Source organism: Mastigoproctus giganteus, chromosome 4, assembly GCF_048544385.1.
Source record: "Mastigoproctus giganteus isolate SK-2022 chromosome 4, ASM4854438v1, whole genome shotgun sequence".
NCBI classification, from domain to species: domain Eukaryota; kingdom Metazoa; phylum Arthropoda; class Arachnida; order Uropygi; family Thelyphonidae; genus Mastigoproctus; species Mastigoproctus giganteus.
Window position 1 is genome coordinate 124,218,424 of NC_143578.1, and position 18,301 is coordinate 124,236,724.

Genomic DNA, 18,301 nt, shown 5'->3' on the forward strand with positions numbered 1-18,301 from the left:
AGAGAAATCACTCAGTCGCAATCACTTGGCACCCGGGGCCGAAGGGAATGAAGAGGTGCTCTCACCAAGAATGCTTCAGTTTTGCAAATTGCGGCAACTGGAGGCACTTCCAAGTTGATATGACTGAGAAGTTCAAGGCTTTGAATGTTGTGAGCAAACTCACTGCTGATGAGATTCTTCCTCTTGCTCAGACTAGGCATATGGGGGGGGGGGATAAATTCAAATTGAGGAAGGATGGTTGCAGAAAGGATGTGCGGAAGTTTGTCTTTTGCCAACAGGTGGTTGATTGCTGGATCAAGAAGCCATGCATTATTGCAGATATGGATATTTTAAATTAATTAATAAAAGAACCAAAGAGACTTTTGTAGGGGATTGACTGGTGAAATGGGAATTTTTTTTTTTTTTTTTTTCAGCTGATTTTGTAGATGTTTGCTTGCTTGCATCATTTTTCACTATTTATACTAATATCTCTGATCTTCGGAGAACCCCATCAGGAAAAGCACCCCTCAGATGAAGAAAAATTTTTCTCTAGCTCATGTATGATGATTAGACGGAACACTGTAAAATAAGTAGGAATAGTACTTATTCTACTGAATATACTGAGAATAAGTAACAATAGTCTTCTCTATTAGTGAAGTATTAGTTATTCAAGGTGGTGAAATGCATGGTAACTTGTGAAGGTAGTCACAGTATGAGATACAATTAAATCAATGCCTTTACACTACTTATGTAGTTTGTTATGCTGTATTTACATCTATATTTTATAGTGTATTTTAAACTCAATCTATTATGCCTTGAGCATTTAAAATTGAAAAAGGAGTTCGACGAGGGGAGACAATATTAGCATTAGCAGAGGCATTTGATGCAAGAAAGCAAGCTTATGCAGCATCAGCCAAAAAAAAAAAAAAACCACTTCCACTTCACCCCTCTGTTCGTTCAAAATACCTGTCCAGCTGAGCCTTAAACTCCTTTTTCAATTTTAAATGCTCAAGGCATAATAGATTGAGTTTAAAATAAACTATAAAATATAGATGTAAATACACCATAGCAAACTCATAATGAAAAACTACATAAGTAGTGTAAAGGCATTGATTTAATTGTATCTCATACTGTGACTACCTTCACAAGTTACCATGCATTTCACCACAATATCTCCAAAGTTGCTTACTGCTGCCCTCGAGGAAGCTTTCAGAAGATTGGACTAGTTGGAGAAAGGAGTCAACATGAATGGAAAGCCTAAACCATTTATGATTTTCAGATGACATTCTGATCATAAGCCACGATCCCGAGAAACTAGAGGAAAACTTTAATCAAGAAAACTTTAGGCAGCAAACACAAGTAAAGGACATTCTTATCAAAACTAAAGAACCGAAATGGACTTGGGCAGGACACATTATTTCGAAGACATGATGACAGATGGACTAAGAAAATAACAGAATGGTACCCAAGAGAAACTAAAAGAAAACCTGGAAGACAACAATGAAGATGGACAGATGAAATTCACGAGTTCATGGGCAGTAAATGGATATCCATTCCATAAAACAGAAGAAACTGGAAAGATGCTGAAGAGGCCTTCATCCTGCAGTAGATTGAAAATGGCTGTGATGGTGAATATAAAAAAAAAAAAAAAAAAATTCCCTTTCTAATAAAACTTTGGAAATTCTCTAGGCAGGCAATCATAATTAACTGGTGTCTAAGGAACAATCCAATTATCTAGCCATTTATCATTTATCCAAACAGAAATTCATAGACAGAAATATCCTAGTACACTACGATATGTCTATTATACTGAACCAAGAGAGAGAAAAAAAAAAAAAAAAAAAAACAGCAGTTTACTATGAAATGCTTATGATGAGAGTAAAGTCTAATGTCTGGATTAAAAAAAAAAAAGACTACTTATCTCTGATAAAATCACAAAATTTACTATGTTCTGAAAGTCAGAGGTTGACAGGTAGCACTAGTAAAGTATGTGAAGCCACTACCAGTTTAACTTCTAATGATCATTCTGTTTTCTATGGATTTGGTGCTAATCTCTTCCAATAGGATAATCCTCTTCTCATAATGCACATTTTATGCAAGTGAGTCCACAAACGGTAGGGAAAAATAATTAAAAAAAAAAAGGAGTAATCCAACATTTTAATAACCAGTAGAGAATTTTAATCTAAATTTCACAGTCAACTTCAAAGTTAAGCACTTGGCCTTGAAATAAAAATGGCAAGGTATTACTAACAGTAATGGCTAGGTATCACTTGTAACAGTACTTTATTTTTGAAGAAAAGCTATTTCTTTTGCAAAATAAGGGGGCAAATGACACTCCAAATCAAGTAATGTCCATGTCTATACATGTAAGAGCAGCATACAGAATGTCACATACACTAAGTTTGACTGGTTGTTCCCAATTTGTGCTAATCATCAAATATCAGTACATTGTATCTGTAAATTCAATGTATTCTATGGATGATTTGTCTTCTGTGGAATAAAAAACCACTAGAAACCAAATAAGTTAGCCAATGTGGAAAAACACACACAAAAGTCTTCTCATTATTGTTGTTGTTGTTGGTTTCATTTATTGGTGCAAGGGCTACTAAGGCCATAATGCATATATTGCAATATTATTTGGTACAGGCTTGATAAATAAAAAGGCAAGGATTGATAAACAAAATTGCATGGTGATGACAGTGGGACCAATTGATGATGTTACCAACAGCAAATTCAAAATGGGAAGCATTCAAAGAACTTATCTTGGAAGCTACTAGGCTACTTTACATACCGACTAAGAAATATTATTCAAGGTTTAGGCCTAAATGGATGTCAGATGAACTAATGAGACATTAGCATTAGTAGAGGCATATGATGCAAGAAAGCAAGCTTATACAGCATCAGCCAAAAAAAAAAAAAAAAAAAAAAAACCCTTCCACTTCACCCCTCCATTCATTCGAAATACCTGTCCAGCTGAGCCTTAAATTTATTTAGGCTATCAACTTCCACAACAAGGGTTGGAAGTCTGTTCCACCAACCAACTACCCGCTGGCTAAAGGCAAATTTCCACACATCTATCCTACATCTGTCTTTCCTCAATTTGAATTTATGCCCTCTCAGGTGATTACTCTGAGCAAGAGGCAGTATCCCATCAGCATTGAGCATGCTCAAACCATTCAAGGCTTTGTACACCTCTATCAGATCACCTCGCCAGTGCCTAGTCTCCAGACACTGTAATTTGCAAAACTTAAGCCTTTCTTCGTAAGAGCAACCCTTCGTTCCGTTCACTAACCTTGTTGCCCTTCTCTGTACTCATTCCAGCAGCTCTACATCCTTCTTGAAATGAGGCCTCCAGACCTGTATACAGTACTCAAGGTGTGGCCTGACCATTGCCTTATACAAGGGAATAATCACCTCCCTATCCCTGCTAGAAAAATTACTGTATATCATTGATAAGACACCATGAGCTACTCTTGCAGCCCGTCTGCACAGCACAGAGAACTTCATATCTGCCTGCACAATTACCCCCAGGTCCTTTTCATTCTCTACCACTGTCAGTGTTGTACCACAGAGTTGATATGTTATTCTGGGGTTGCTGTTTCCCATATGTAGTACTTTACATTTGTCAATGTTCAACTTCATTTGCCACCTCTCAGCCCATCTGCTCAACCTTTCCAGATCCTGTTGCAGCATCATAGCGTCAGTAGCGTCCTTAACAACCCTGCCAACCTTTGACATTAAGCTTGATATTCCATCATCAATATTTATAAATACAGAAAACAACAATGGACCCAACACTGAACCCTGAGGGACTCCACTAATAACATTAGTCCACGATGAGCAGTGTCCATTAATTATCACTCTCTGTCTTTATTATTATTATTATTATTATTATTATTAATAGCCAAATGGTGCAAGGAAGCCTGAGGCTTATGCTGCACCAGGGAAAAAAAAAGTTCCTGAGTTACCCTGAGAGAGAGAGAGAGAGAGAGAGAGAGAGAGAGAGAGAGAGAGAGAGAGAGAGAGAGAGAGAGAGAGAGAGAGAGAGAGAGAGAGAGAGAAGTAGAAGGGAATCACCAAGAAAGAGAAGAATGATGATATCCAGCTCGGGACCCTGGGTGTGCCAAGCCCATACTCACCAGATGTGAGCCCCTGGTCTTCTGCCACTCAACCATCCCTTTATCCATAGCAACAATTTGCCACCAATGCCACACTGCCCCAATTTGTGCAGCAGTCTTCCATGTGCAACAGTATAAAAAGCCTTTCTAAGATCCAAATATATAATATCAAAGTTATTCCCTGCATCCAATTCTTTTGTGACTACATCATAATATCCAATCAAATTGGTCAGGCAAGACCTTCCCTTAACAAAACCATGCTGTGTCTGAGCTATAACTGAATTCTTGTCAAGATGATCCTGCAGTGCTTCTTTAACCAGTGCTTCCATTAATTTTCCTGGAACAGAAGTTAAACTCACAGGTCTATAATTACTTGTGTCAGCCTTTGATCCTCCTTTTTAATTCGGGTTACATTTGCACATCTCCAGTCTGTGGGTACCTCCCCTGAGTCCAAGGAAGCTCTCATAATTATGGCTAATGGATTGCTTACTTCCTTTGCTGCCTCCTTTAATATAACTGGATAGATCCCATCCACCCCAGGTGCCTTTCTTGTATTTATCTTCAACAATTTCTGCTCCACTTTACTCTCAATTATTACAAGATCATCTAGCTCACTGCCAGTGTTTACTTCATCTATGGCATTCCCCTTCCTGAATAACTCCTCATGTGTGAATGTAGATGCAAAATATTGATTTAGTTTGTTAGCTGCCTGAGCAGGATCATCAACAGTTGAACCATCGATATCAAGTGGACCAATCTGATTCATTCCCTTCCTTCTAGAGTTTACATAAGTAAACAACTCCTTGCTGTTTTTCTTTGATTCCCTTGCCAAAGATTTCTCGTAATCTGCCTTTGCCTGCCTAACCTCCTTTGTAACTTGGTTACAGATCAGCTTATATCTATCATAGGCTTCTGTGTCACATGTTAAATTAAATGTATCCCATGCATTTTTCTTCTCTGCCATATGTCTCATTAGTTCATCTGACAACCATTTAGGCCTGAACCATGAACAATATTTCTTAGTTGGTATGTAAAGCTAGCTTCCAAGATAACTTCTTTGAATGCTTCCCATTTTGAGTGTGCTGTTGGTAACATCATCATTTGGTCCCACTGTATAGAATTTAAATACTGTCTCAGACCATCGTAGTAGCCTTTACGAAAGCAATAACCCTTCCCTTTACCCCTGATGGTAGTTACCTCCTTGAGTAAATTCCACTTCAGCACACTGTGATCACTGCCACCTAGTGGTTCCTTTATCTGCAGATTCTTAATGCATGAAGAATCACTACTGATAATCATATCGAGAGTATTACTCCCTCTAGTTGCCTCCCGAACATGCTGATGTAGAAAACAATCATCCAATAAATCCACAAAAGCCTTGCTAGTGTGTGAGTGACCAACCCACAAATTCCAGTCAATATCTGGGAAATTAAAATTCCCCATTATAAGACTCTCTGATTTACTGGCCTACTCTATTTCCCTGTACAGTTTCTTATTATACTCATCAGAGTCATTAGGCCTATAGCACACTCCTCCTCTCAATTTTGATCTCCCAATGCATATGTCACACCAAACTGACTCGACACTGCACTGTCCAGCGATGTCGACTGGCTTCTATGTGTTTCTTAACTAATAGCATAACCCCTCCTCCCTTCCTATCCTGTCTATCCTTTCTGTAGACATACTCCCCAAATTCCAGTTCTGCATTACTTATATCTGTGTGGCACCACGTCTCTGATATCCCAACAATATCCGCCTTTGAGCAATACCTCAAATTCATCAAATTTATTTACCAAACTCCTAGCATTGGTGTACACGCAAGTATACATGCACCTGTTCTTTTTCTTAGCTACCCTAACACAAGCCATGTGTTCACTTGTACCCCAATGACTCCCAGCAGTCTCTGAAATATCCTGCATCTTATTTTCCAAGCTGCTGCTCATTCCAATAGAAGCAGTGCAAGAATCACTTTCACCTCTGCCAGTGGCTACTGTTAATCTATTAGTCCTTGTATCCCCCCAATCTAGCAGTTTTCTTGCACCCTTTCTATTTAAGTGTATCCCATCCCTGTAGAAGCAGTCTCTCCTGTTAACAAGTACAGACCAGGCTGAAAAAAATTCTACCCCTTGAGCCTTGCACAATCTTTCCAGGGCCGAAATGATCAACAGGGCTCTCATCATATACTCCCTCCTATTGTGTCTGGGCAGAATTGCAGACACTTTCAACTTACTCTTAATGCCATACCTCTCCAATTTGTACAGCAGTCTTCCATGTGCAACAATATCAAAAGCTTTCCTGAAATCCAAGTATATGATATCAGAGTTCAACAAGGAGACACAATATCTCCGAAGTTGCTGCCCTTGAAGAAGTTTTCAGAATATTGGACTGGTCGCAGAAATGAGTCAATGTGAATAGAGAGTACCCAAACCATTTACGATTTACAGATAACATTGTCATCATAAGCCATGATCCAAAAGAATTAGAGGAAAATCTTATGCAGTGTTAGTAAGGATTTCGGACTAAAGAGGAATATGGTTAAAACAAAAGTAATGATGAACAAGTATGCCACAGAAAAAAGGTGGATTATCTGGGAAAAGTCATTAGCTATAATAATGATAAATGCTGGAAATCAAGAGCAGAATAAATTTCGGATGGATAGCATTCAGAAATATAGTCACATTGTGAGGAGCAATATCCCAATTTATCTGAAACAGAAAATTAATGAACCAGTGTATACTCCCCACCATGACTTATGGAAGTGAAACTTGGGCACTCACCAAAAGAATGAAAGAGAAACCGAAAAATACACAGCGAAGAATGGAACGAATAAGATAAGAGATCAGATTCCTGGATAAGAAGAGAAATATATGGATTAGGCAGCAAACACAAATAAAGGCCATTCTTATTAAAACTAAAGAACTGAAATGGTCTTGGGCAGGACACATAGCTTGAAGATATGATAACAGATGGACTAAGAAAATAACAGAATGGTACCCAATAGGAGCTAAAAGAAAATCTTGAAGATAACAATGGAGATGGACAGATGAAATTCATGACTTCATGGGTAGTAAATGTATGGCCATTGTCCAAAACAGAAGGAAGTGGAAAGTTGCCTGAGAAGCACTCAATCCTGCAGTGGATTGAAAATGGCTGATGATGATGACTCGTGAAACGCAACAAAAAACTGTCAAAAATTTACTATAAATTATTAAGGAATACATTTTTTTTACATTGCAACTATGTAACCGATTGGTACTAAACCTGTAAACTGTCAGCATTTTGAGTATTTGCCATTTTGAAAAGTCAGAATTTTAACAATTTGATGCTTTGATCCAGTCATCATTTCAAAACTCTCCGTGTTGTGTCTACATAGGTACTTGAATTGTCGGCAGTTTGAAATGCCAACATTTTTAACTGTTGGTATTCTGAATGGTTTTGTTTTATGTATTTGGCAATTTGAATGAATCTTCAGTTTTCCAAATTAACTCCAATAAAAAGTATCCATATGACTCAAAAATTGAATAGCCAAGTCATATGAATATGTCTGATGCTTCAGAAAAGTAACATTGAACACAGAAGATGGTTAATAACATTACTGGATTTTGAAGGACTATTATATGAGAAACAGTACAGCAAAACTGATGCACACATTACACAGCTACCTTGAGCCTTCTCAAAAAACAATCTACACATAATAGGTCCAATAAAGTACCGAGCATACTAGTATCTGTGTACTAAAACTATAAAAGGGAACCTTCCCACAGATCCAAGTATTGGTAGACTTTCCAGACCCCCCCCCCCCCAATTGTTGTTTTAAAGAAGAGATTCAGTAAGAATCCTGAAATAACCATATTGTATATTCTAGTGCTGAAAGTACTTGATTTTATTTCAAGTGTCACACTAAAATTTATGATTTTCACACGGTAATAGTGTTTCTCCTTCAAAATATACAGGGTGAACAAAATAATGGAAACACATGAGATAAGTGATACAGTTATACACTAATGGCTCATCTTTGTGGAGGAACATTTCAAACTCTTTGAGAGATGAAGGTGAAGAAAAATTGCTTCTCACTCTCCTCGACAAATATGTCCACAGTGGCTCAATAACATTTAGGTCTGGTGATTGTGCAGGCCATGGGAAATGCTTAGCCTCAGTTTCATGCTCCTCAAACCAAGATTGGACACACATGTGGCTGTGTGTGTTTCAGCATTATCAACTTTAAAGATGCCATCGTTTGTAGGAACCAATATTTGCACCATTGGATGAACCTGGTCACTTTCAATATCAAAGTAATGCAGTGGCAATAATTTGCCTGTTCAGGATGATGTCAGGACCTAAAGAATACTAAGATATTACTGCCCAAACAATTGTTGATCCTCCATGTTTGATGGTTAGCACAAGACAGTCAGGATGATGTGCTTCCTTTGACACTTGCCAAATATATACTCTTCCTGATGTTGGAAAAAGTATATCATGATTTGTCTGAAAACATGATCTTTTTCCAATCAGCAGGTATCCAAGTTTTTGTGCTCCTTACACCACTGCAATCTCTTTCTACCATTAGCATCAGTAAAGAGGGGCTCAGCTCCAATGGTTCTGCCATTAATTTCAGCTTTTTAAAAGTTCTCACCAAATTGTTTTGCTATAAGCTGTATTGCTGAGACTTACATTAAGTTTTGCAATTATTTTTGAGGCAATAGTTTTACATTTTTGGACTACAATCTTTTTCGGGAACGGTGGTCTCTTCAGTCAGCTTCGATTTTTAGCCACAATTCATCCTATCCTATGTTGGAGCAGCAGAATTCCATCTGTTGTTGTGGAAGTGAATGGTTTGAATAAATTAAAGGAAGAACTGCACAAATTTTGGAGGATGGATGTGTAAAGTGTGTGGATTTTTTTTTTTTTTTCCCTTGGCTAATGCTATATAAGCTTGCTTTCTTACATTGTTTGCTTTTGGTTTGGTTTGGGTTTTACTGGTGCATTAGCTACTGAGGCTACAATGTGGCAACATCATTTGCCACTACTATTACTTGTAGCTAACCAGAATCAGCAGATTAAATATTATCTATGTAAAAACATTAAGAAGTTACTGGCAAACACAAAAACTTAGTATAAAATGGGATACTTTGATCTTCTAAATAAGAATATTACCTGGATTAGTGGAATTCAAATCACGTCCTCTACTTATTGTTCTATCTTCGTACTTTGTTCCTCCTTGTGTGCTGATTGGTCTGCTTAGAGTATTGTTTGCACTTACTGGAGGAGATGTAGCACTTCTTGAAGCCATACTTTTGGTAATAAAATGTGATTCTTTCCAACCTTGCTTTTTATATACTTCTCTCAATTCCTGATGTTGCCACATATTATAAAGTAACTGTAAAGTAAGCAGTAGGTTTCAGTTTGAATATTATTGAACATCAGATCAGAATCATTACATTATCACACATATTACTTCAACTAGGCACATTCAATTAAATATCAGCAAATTACCTTTGCTAAATAAGATATTCTTTCAATTGAATTCTGAAATAAATTCTGAATTGATTTCCACAAAAATCAATTCAGAAGTAAGATCAAAAATATACAAAAACTTACATATCCAAAGAAAGATAATACGAAGAGTACTACATCGACATAGAATAAGTTATAGAAGTATAAAGGAATATTGAATTTAAGCTGTATGAAGCAAAAATTTAAAAAAAAAAAACATTAATGGACAGAATTCATCACTGTTCAGTATTTGTACAAAGGCAACTAAGGCCACAAAATACACGAAAAGATTCCTAATTCAGTAACAAATAATTCAATGTGTCTGACATATTTTGTTTCCTCACCATCTAAGTGGTAATTTGTGTGCTTCTCAGTACAGTTATTTCAAAAAGTGATCAATTTTTAATTTGAATATAAATTGCAATCCCAATGACTAGTTAGCATCAATTAATTCAAAACCTGATCATGTTGCAAAGAAAAAATATAATGTGGACATTATGTTACAAGAAGAGGGAACTGATATGTATAACAGTATGACTTCATACATAAAATATAATAGGTATTTATTCAATTTATTTTTGTGAAGTCAGAGTAAAACAATATCAGTGAAAAGAAAATACTGTGAAGTGTCAATATCAGAAGTGGTTTGCTGGTTGGTTTTTTGAAGTTTTGTGGTACATTGGCAATTTATGCTGAAATGCACTAAGCCAAAATACAGCACATACACAAAACATTTGTTAACCTGTAGGCAAGACACCACATCAAAATCCTAGTATAATACAAACCAATTAAACAAGGATCAAGTAAGTGGTAGAAATACATACTGTGAAGTGATAGCTATGAAATAGATACATATAGGCAATCCTCCTGAGTTTTTACTGCAAGATATTCGACTAGCTTCAGAATTCAACCATTATACATTATAAGCCTCATTCCATCCGTTGAAATTTGCCTTCTTGGCCAAGAAGACTAATAAAATTGGAACTATTTTATATAGAATAAATCGCTTATAAGGCCAAAAATGCAGCACTATAATATTATATACTGTACTGTACCATACTATACTTTTGTTAGTATTTCTAACATTATGGCACACAACGTGACTTCTTTCTTCTGTCTGTGGGGGATGTTTCCTTCTGTTGCATGGACTTCCAGTGCACAGTCTAATTCCACCCATGAAGCAGTCAACCTTAGGCACCACTCAAAAATGCTTTTCCAATTACATCACTTCACCACATTAATCCAGAGGTCATCTAATTAGAGGCCATTGTTTCTGACAAATGTTTTCTTTCTCCACTATCCTGTTTCTGTACTTTTTATTCTATTTGTGTGTGATTAAAGTGTATAAACTGGATTATGGTGTTGACATGGCAACAAAAAGGGAAAGTGATAAAGTGAGAGGGACAATGAAAAGAGTACACAAACAAACAGTTATTAACTTAAATTAGGTATTTTAAAGCACACTGAGAAAAGTGAAGGCCATGCTGAAATTGTATGACTGTGGGGATGTCTCATTCAATTATTTATTAGCACATACGTGAAACACGGGAAGAAAATTCTAGAGCATGTAACCCTTTAAAAATATCCCGTTAAAATTCCCTGGTGCATGCTGACTTTTGCCTGTGGAGGAGGGCTTCAACGTCATTAGCATTCCGCCAGTATCCACTGTATGGATTTGGCCATTAATTGAAGTGCTGTGGTCTTACTTTTTTCCAACCTTAGACTTATCTGTTTTCGGGAAGTACGGACGCTGTCCTGTATCCATTTCTTCTTTTGCAAAGAGTTCCAAGACTGATGTTGTTGTTGGTATAGAGCTTAATGACACATGGGCTACTGAGGCCAAATTGTGTCTGTTCCTGTTTATCTGCAGGCAATATATAGTTATAGCCGTTAAATTATATGCTCCTGTACAAGTCAATATATTTTAGGAACATCAAAAGTTCTTCTACTTTTGCTTAATTTCCTATGAAGTGCGATAAATCATGAGAGATATTCAATGTGGAGAGAGATTTGAAAGTGTTAGAGTGGATGGTTGAATGAAAGGGACAATCAAACAGAAAATGATGGACTGTAAATTGCATCTGACAGGATGAACACTGAGCTGTTTTTTCTCCCAATAGCAGAAAGAGATGTGCACGATGAGTGTGCCCAATTCTGAGTCATGCCAATATCACTTCCTCTCTTCTGTTTGGTCGGAAGCTGGAGAGCCACAGCTTTGGATCTTGTTTTATCTGGTAAAGTTTATTGTTTGTGTTACTTTTCCAGATCTGTGGCCAGATTTCGTAGCATGCTTTGCGAATGATAGGCTTACAGTCGCTGTAAGGAACCTGAGGGTTTTGTGAGAGAGAGAGAGAAAGAGAGGGTTGAGGATGTTTAGCAGCAAAGTCAACACTTTCATTTCCCGGAATGCCAGAATGACCAAGTATCCAACAAAAATTGATTGACTGATTGGACATGTTGCACGAGATTAACTGGGAATGAATGTATTTCAAGACTGGATGGGAAGATGAGAAATTCTTTCTTATGGCAGACACAGCACTGAGGGAGTCTGTGTAAATTATGGCAGGTGAGATTGATTTCTCAATAATTTTACAAAGTGCTAATTTGATAGCATATAATTCAGCAGTGAAGATGCTGCAGGCTAATGGTATTGAGGCTGTAGCAGTAAATGAAGGAAAAACTGCAGCAGCACCTACAGTACTCGCAGTTTTCGATCCATCAGTATAGATTTTACAGGCATGGGAGTTCACAGTAGCATGAGATGAGTGCAACTGACTGATATTGCAAGGTGGTATGACACCCCCCCCCGAAGAAAATGTACATTGTAAGATGCGGAAACATATGTCCAAGGTGGAACAGGAGCAGTTGTGTCCTGAAAGATATCACTTAAATCAATATTCCAATTCTGAACAAGCTCTTTGAGTGAAGCAAGACTATTTTGATTTGGTTTGCTCTCGTAGAACAAATCCCACCGAGTATTATCAAGATACTCCCAACCGGGGTGGCCAAGACTGAATCGTCTGTTAACTCCTCAAATTGATATCCATATTTTCTGGTGTTACAGGGATACTTTGGAATTTTTGGTCTTTTCTCTAACAATTTTTGTTACTGGTGGAGTACTGGGAGGTACAGATGTAAGAATGGCAGCAGTGCTTGGTCCTTGTGTTCAGGTTTTTGCAAGCTTAGGAAGTATCATACAATGGGAGTAAATGACGTTTTCAGTCATTTCAGTTTGGAGCATCTCCCTGCTACCTTCTCAGCTCTGACTAAAGTCCTATTTCCTGCTCTTACCTTCTACCTCCGGCGTGTTTGAGAGTATGCAAGGTGATTCTTCTTGACAATTAATACAAGTGCATTTTGGGGCTATATAGATTGTAATTTTGTGGTCCTGCACACCACAATATGTGCATGCAAGGAGGACCATGACTGGCTATTTGCAAGTGTCCATATTTCTGACATTCAAAACAGCATAGTGAGATAGATATTGCAGCACAGTGTATATTTACATTAATGCTCCTGATAATTAGCAACTATCAGGTTGCTAACTATCAGGAGTTAAGGAGAAATATATGGATACTTCTCCTTAACTCTGCAGTATGATTCAAGTATCAGTGGATTCCTCTTCCTATGCCCAACACGGATGGATTATCATCTCCACCATCAAATAAACAAATATTTCATATTTTTATATTCCTGCTAATGCTTGAATGCTTTCATTACATTTGCTGTATTCCATATACAGCAAACAAACACTCTACTGCCTTTAAGGCTTAAGGTGATAATCTGGTAGACCTTAAGGAGTTACAAAAATCCTGTGCTGCATAACTCCCCCATGGATGGCAACCCTCCCAACTTCCTTCAGTTTTAAAAACTCCTGTCTCGACAACGAATACAATAGCTGTGCTGATATCAATGTCGGAATAAATAAATCCCGGAATTAGTTACCTAATCCTCAGAAGTGTGCACAAAGATATAACTGGTCCTACTCCCATGAGTAAAGAATATTGTCACTAGCAACAATTAAAAGTACAAGTGCTTCTAATTCTCCTATCCCACTGAAGTGCAGAAAAGTAAATTAATCAGACTTATTTCAATCTAAAAGCAAAGTATGACAAAATCAGAAATTTCAACAAGTCATCCCATGTGCTTCCATCATAAAGTAGATCAAGAAGCACTTATTCAATGTAAGTAATCTTGACAATTTTACTGTGTGGTCTGTACCAAATCTGACAAAGTGCTTCAACAAGCAGTTCATTTGTCCATTTTTCAAAGAAAATAAAGAAGAAATGGCAAGTGCAGCGGAATGTGGATATTGATGATGGCTCAGAGCTAGAAAATAAACTATCAGACGTCCAAACATCAAACCTACATTAGTCCCATGCAAGTCACTCTTTACTCAGTAGCAAATAACCTAGGAGAGTGCCTTCCTTAATGATCAAGGAACAGTTTTCTCAAAACTGTGGATGGCATCTGTGCAGAATATATGAAATTCTTATCCATATAAACTGCAGAATTCATGGAAAATATTGTATCTTGGACAGTATGAAGAAACTATCTAAAGAGAATTGGCAGCTTTGTGAACAGAACAATGACATGAAACCAGAAAGAGGGCTCCAAAAAAATCAAGCGTGTCAACTAGCAATCTTATTGATGCCTAATGAAAACAATAGCCAGCGATGCTGCACTTAATGTGATTCAGGGAATCTTAGAAAACAAGCCATAAGAAGTAGAAATGATACATGATTCCAATGGTCAAAGGCAATATATACCCAAAATTATAAATAATGCAACACCACACACCCATAACCTTTAGTCTAATGACAACTGCAACACAAGATATCAATCAGTTCAATAGCACAGATGAACATCTCAGAGAAGGTAACTCTCCAAAACCTGCATCTAACAGCAGTGGGAACACCCACTCAAAGACCTTTCAAGGTGTCTTTGTCCACAGTACCAACCCAAAATAATACAAAACCTAAAATGTTAGAGGAGACAATCCATATTGGAACGGGTATATCAATATCCACATTCGCAGATGTCAATACACAAACAGATATGCAGAATATACAAAAGATCCCACTAGCAAGGCTTATGGATAGCAACCACTCCTTGCCCAATGCATCTCTCACCAATCAACAGGTTCAATCAAAAGAAACCCAGATAATATACTCAGCTTATCAAAAAATGGAACCTGGAAGACCACAGGGCAGTACAGATGGTGTACAACTTTTGGCTAAGATAATTCATTCTTATTCATATAATATCACTGCAGTTCAGACTTGTGAACAGATCTTTATATCTCAACTAGAACTGACTACTAAACCATGCAACATTAAGGCCATGTTTGTGGGGGTAAATGGAATAAATATTGATCTAAGGCAGAGAAGAACCAGGTACCAAATCTACTCCTTATTCATCCTCTCCTGCTGCCCAGAGAAACTGAGCTTGGTGCTGACCCCCCCCTCCCCCACGGGACGCTCATCAAATCCTCCCTGGAATAGAACTCAGGAACCATGTTAACATGATTGTCGAATGCAACAACTAAATCTTCCAAGCCAACCAAAAGCATGAGAAATCAGATAACTCAATGAGAACAAACAAACTAAACAAACAAACTGACCACATATCAATCAATGCAACTCTCAGCCAAATACAATGACAACCCCCTCCAGAGCTCCACTCACTGATTATCCCTGTCCACATCACAAATAGTTGACCAATGTGAACATTAAAAATAAACTTGTCATCCGTGTGAAATATGGTACTAGGGATGCTGCCATTTGAATTCCCCAACAGTTTCTACTCTCCAAAACCCTTAATGTTCTTTATATTGCCAAATCTTGGCTTGGGAATTAGCATTAGCATTAGTAGAGGCATCTGATGCAAGAAAGCAAGCTTATTCAGCATCAGTCAAAAAAAAAAAAAAAACACACACCACTCCCATTTCACCCCTCCGTTCGTTCGAAATACCTGTCCAGTTGAGCTTTAAATTTGTTTAGGCTATCAACTTCAACAACAAGTGATGGAAGTCGGTTCCACCAACCAACCACCCGCTGGCCAAAGGCAAATTTCCGCACATCTATCCGACATCCGTCCTTCCTCAATTTGAATTTATGCCCTCTGAGGTGATTATTCTGAGCAAGATGAAGAATCCCATTGGCATTGAGCATGCTCAAACCATTCAAAGCCTTATACACCTCTATCAGATCACCTCGCCGGTGCCTAGTCTCCAGACTCTGTAATTTGCAAAACTTTAGCCTTTCTTCGTAAGAGCAACCCTTTGTTCCATTCACTAATCTTGTTGCCCTTCTCTGTACCCATTCCAGCAGCTCTACATCCTTCTTGAAATGAGGCCTCCAGACCTGTATACAGTACTCAAGATGTGGCCTAACCATTGCCTTATACAAGGGAATAATCACCTCCTTATCCCTGCTAGAAAAATTCCTGTATATCATTGACAAGACACCATGAGCTACTCTTGCAGCTCGTCTGCACTGCTCAGAGAACTTCATATCTGCCTGCACAATTACCCCCAGGTCCTTTTCATTCTCCACCACTGTCAGTGTAGTACTGCAGAGTTGATACGTTGCTCTGGGGTTACTGTTTCCCATATGTAGTACTTTACATTTGTCAATGTTAAACTTCATTTGCCACCTCTCAGCCCATCTGTTCAACCTTTCCAGATCCTGTTGCAGCAGCATAGCGTCAGTAGTGTCCTTAACAACCCTGCCAACCTTTGTATCATCTGCAAACTTGGACATTAAACTTGATATCCCATCATCAATATCATTCATAAACACCGAAAACAACAACGGACCCAACACTGAACCCTGAGGAACTCCACTAATAACATTAGTCCACGCAGTGTCCATTGATTACCACTCTCTGTCTTCTGCCACTCAACCATCCCCTTATCCATAGCAGCAATTTGCCTCCAATGCCACACTGCTCCAATTTGTGCAGCAGTCTTCCATTTGCAACAGTATCAAAAGCCTTTCTAAGATCCAAATATATAATATCAAAGTTATTCCCTGCATCCAGTTCTTTTGTGACTACATCATAGTATCCAATCCAATTGGTCAGGCAAGACCTACCCTTAACAAAACCATGCTGCGTCTGAGCTATAACTGCATTCTTGTCTAGATGATCCTGCAGTGCTGCTTTAACCAGTGCCTCCATTAATTTACCTGGAACAGAATCTCCAGTCTATGGGTACCTCTCCTGAGTCCAAAGAAGCTCTCATAATTATGGCTAGGGGTTTGCTTACTTCCTTTGCTGCCTCCTTTAATATAACTGGATAGATCCCATCCACCCCAGGTGCCTTTTTTATGTTTATCCTCAACAATCTCTCCTCCACTTTCCTCTCAGTTATTACAAAATCATCCAGCTCACTGCCAATGTTTACTTTACCTACATCATTCTCCTTCCTGAATAACTCCTCATGTGTGAATGTAGATGCAAAATACTCATTTAGATTGTTAGCCACCTGAGCAGGATCCTCAACTGTTGAACCATCAATATCCAGTGAACCAATCTGATTCATCCCTTTCCTTCTTGAGTTTAAATATGTAAAGAACTCTTTTCTGTTTTTCTTTGCATCCTTTGCCAAGGATTTTTTGTAGTCTGCCTTTGCCTGCCTAATCTCCTTTGTGACTTGGTTACAGACCAACTTATATCTATCATAGGCTTCCATGTCACTCATTAATTTGTATGTATCCCATGCATTTTTCTTCTCTGCCACATGTCTCATTAGTTCATCTGACAACCATTTAGGCCTAAACCTTGAACAATATTTCTTAGTTGGTATGTAAAGCCTGGTAGCCTCCAAGATTAGTTCCTTGAATGCTTCCCATTTTGAGTTTGCTGTTGGTAACATCATCAGTTGGTCCCACTGTATAGAATTTAAATACTGTCTCAGACCATCATAGTCGTGTTTACGAAAACAAAAACCCTTCCCTTTACCTCTGATGGTAGTTACCTCCTTGAGTAAATCCCACTTCAACACACTGTGATCACTGCCACCTAGTGGTTCATTTATCTGCAGATTCTTAATGCATGAAGAATCACTACTGATAATCAGATCAAGAGTATTGCTCCCTCTTGTTGCCTCACGAACATGCTGATGTAGAAAACAATCATCCAATAAATCCACAAAAGCCTTGCTAGTGTGCGAGTGACCAACCCACAAATTCCAGTCAATATCTGGGAAATTAAAATCCCCCATTATAAGACTCTCTGATTTACTGGCCCACTCTATTTCCCTGTACAATATGTTATTATACTCATCAGAGTCATTAGGCCTATAGCACACTCCTACTCTCAATTTTGATTTCCCTATGCTTATGTCACACCAAACTGACTCGACACTGCCCTGTCCATCGATGTCGACTGGCTTCACTTCCTTGGACTTTATGTGTTTCTTAACTAATAGCATAACCCCTCCTCCCCTCCTGTCCTGTCTATCCTTTCTATACACGTTGTATTCCCCAAATTCCAGTTCCGCATTACTTATATCTGTGTGACACCACGTCTCTGATATCCCAACAATATCTGCCTTTGATGTTTTGAGCAATACCTCAAATTCATCAAATTTATTTACCAAACTCCTAGCATTGGTGTACACACAGGTATACATGCACCTGTTTCTATTCTTAGCTACCCTAACACAACCCATGTGTTTACTTGTACCGCAATGACTCCCAGCAGTC

The 18,301-nt window shown here is 38.1% G+C and overlaps 1 protein-coding gene across 5 annotated transcripts in view; it reads right to left on the reverse strand.

Moving 5' to 3' along the window:
- LOC150087042 (catenin delta-2-like) overlaps positions 1-18,301 on the reverse strand; it is an 863,363-nt gene that overhangs the window by 145,977 nt on the left and 699,085 nt on the right. For all 5 annotated transcript variants that reach the window (XM_090372913.1, XM_090372911.1, XM_090372910.1 and 2 more), the window contains one exon: positions 9,252-9,474. In XM_090372913.1, the coding sequence (XP_090229039.1) occupies positions 9,252-9,474 (223 nt within the window). The remainder of the gene's footprint in view (positions 1-9,251; positions 9,475-18,301) is intronic.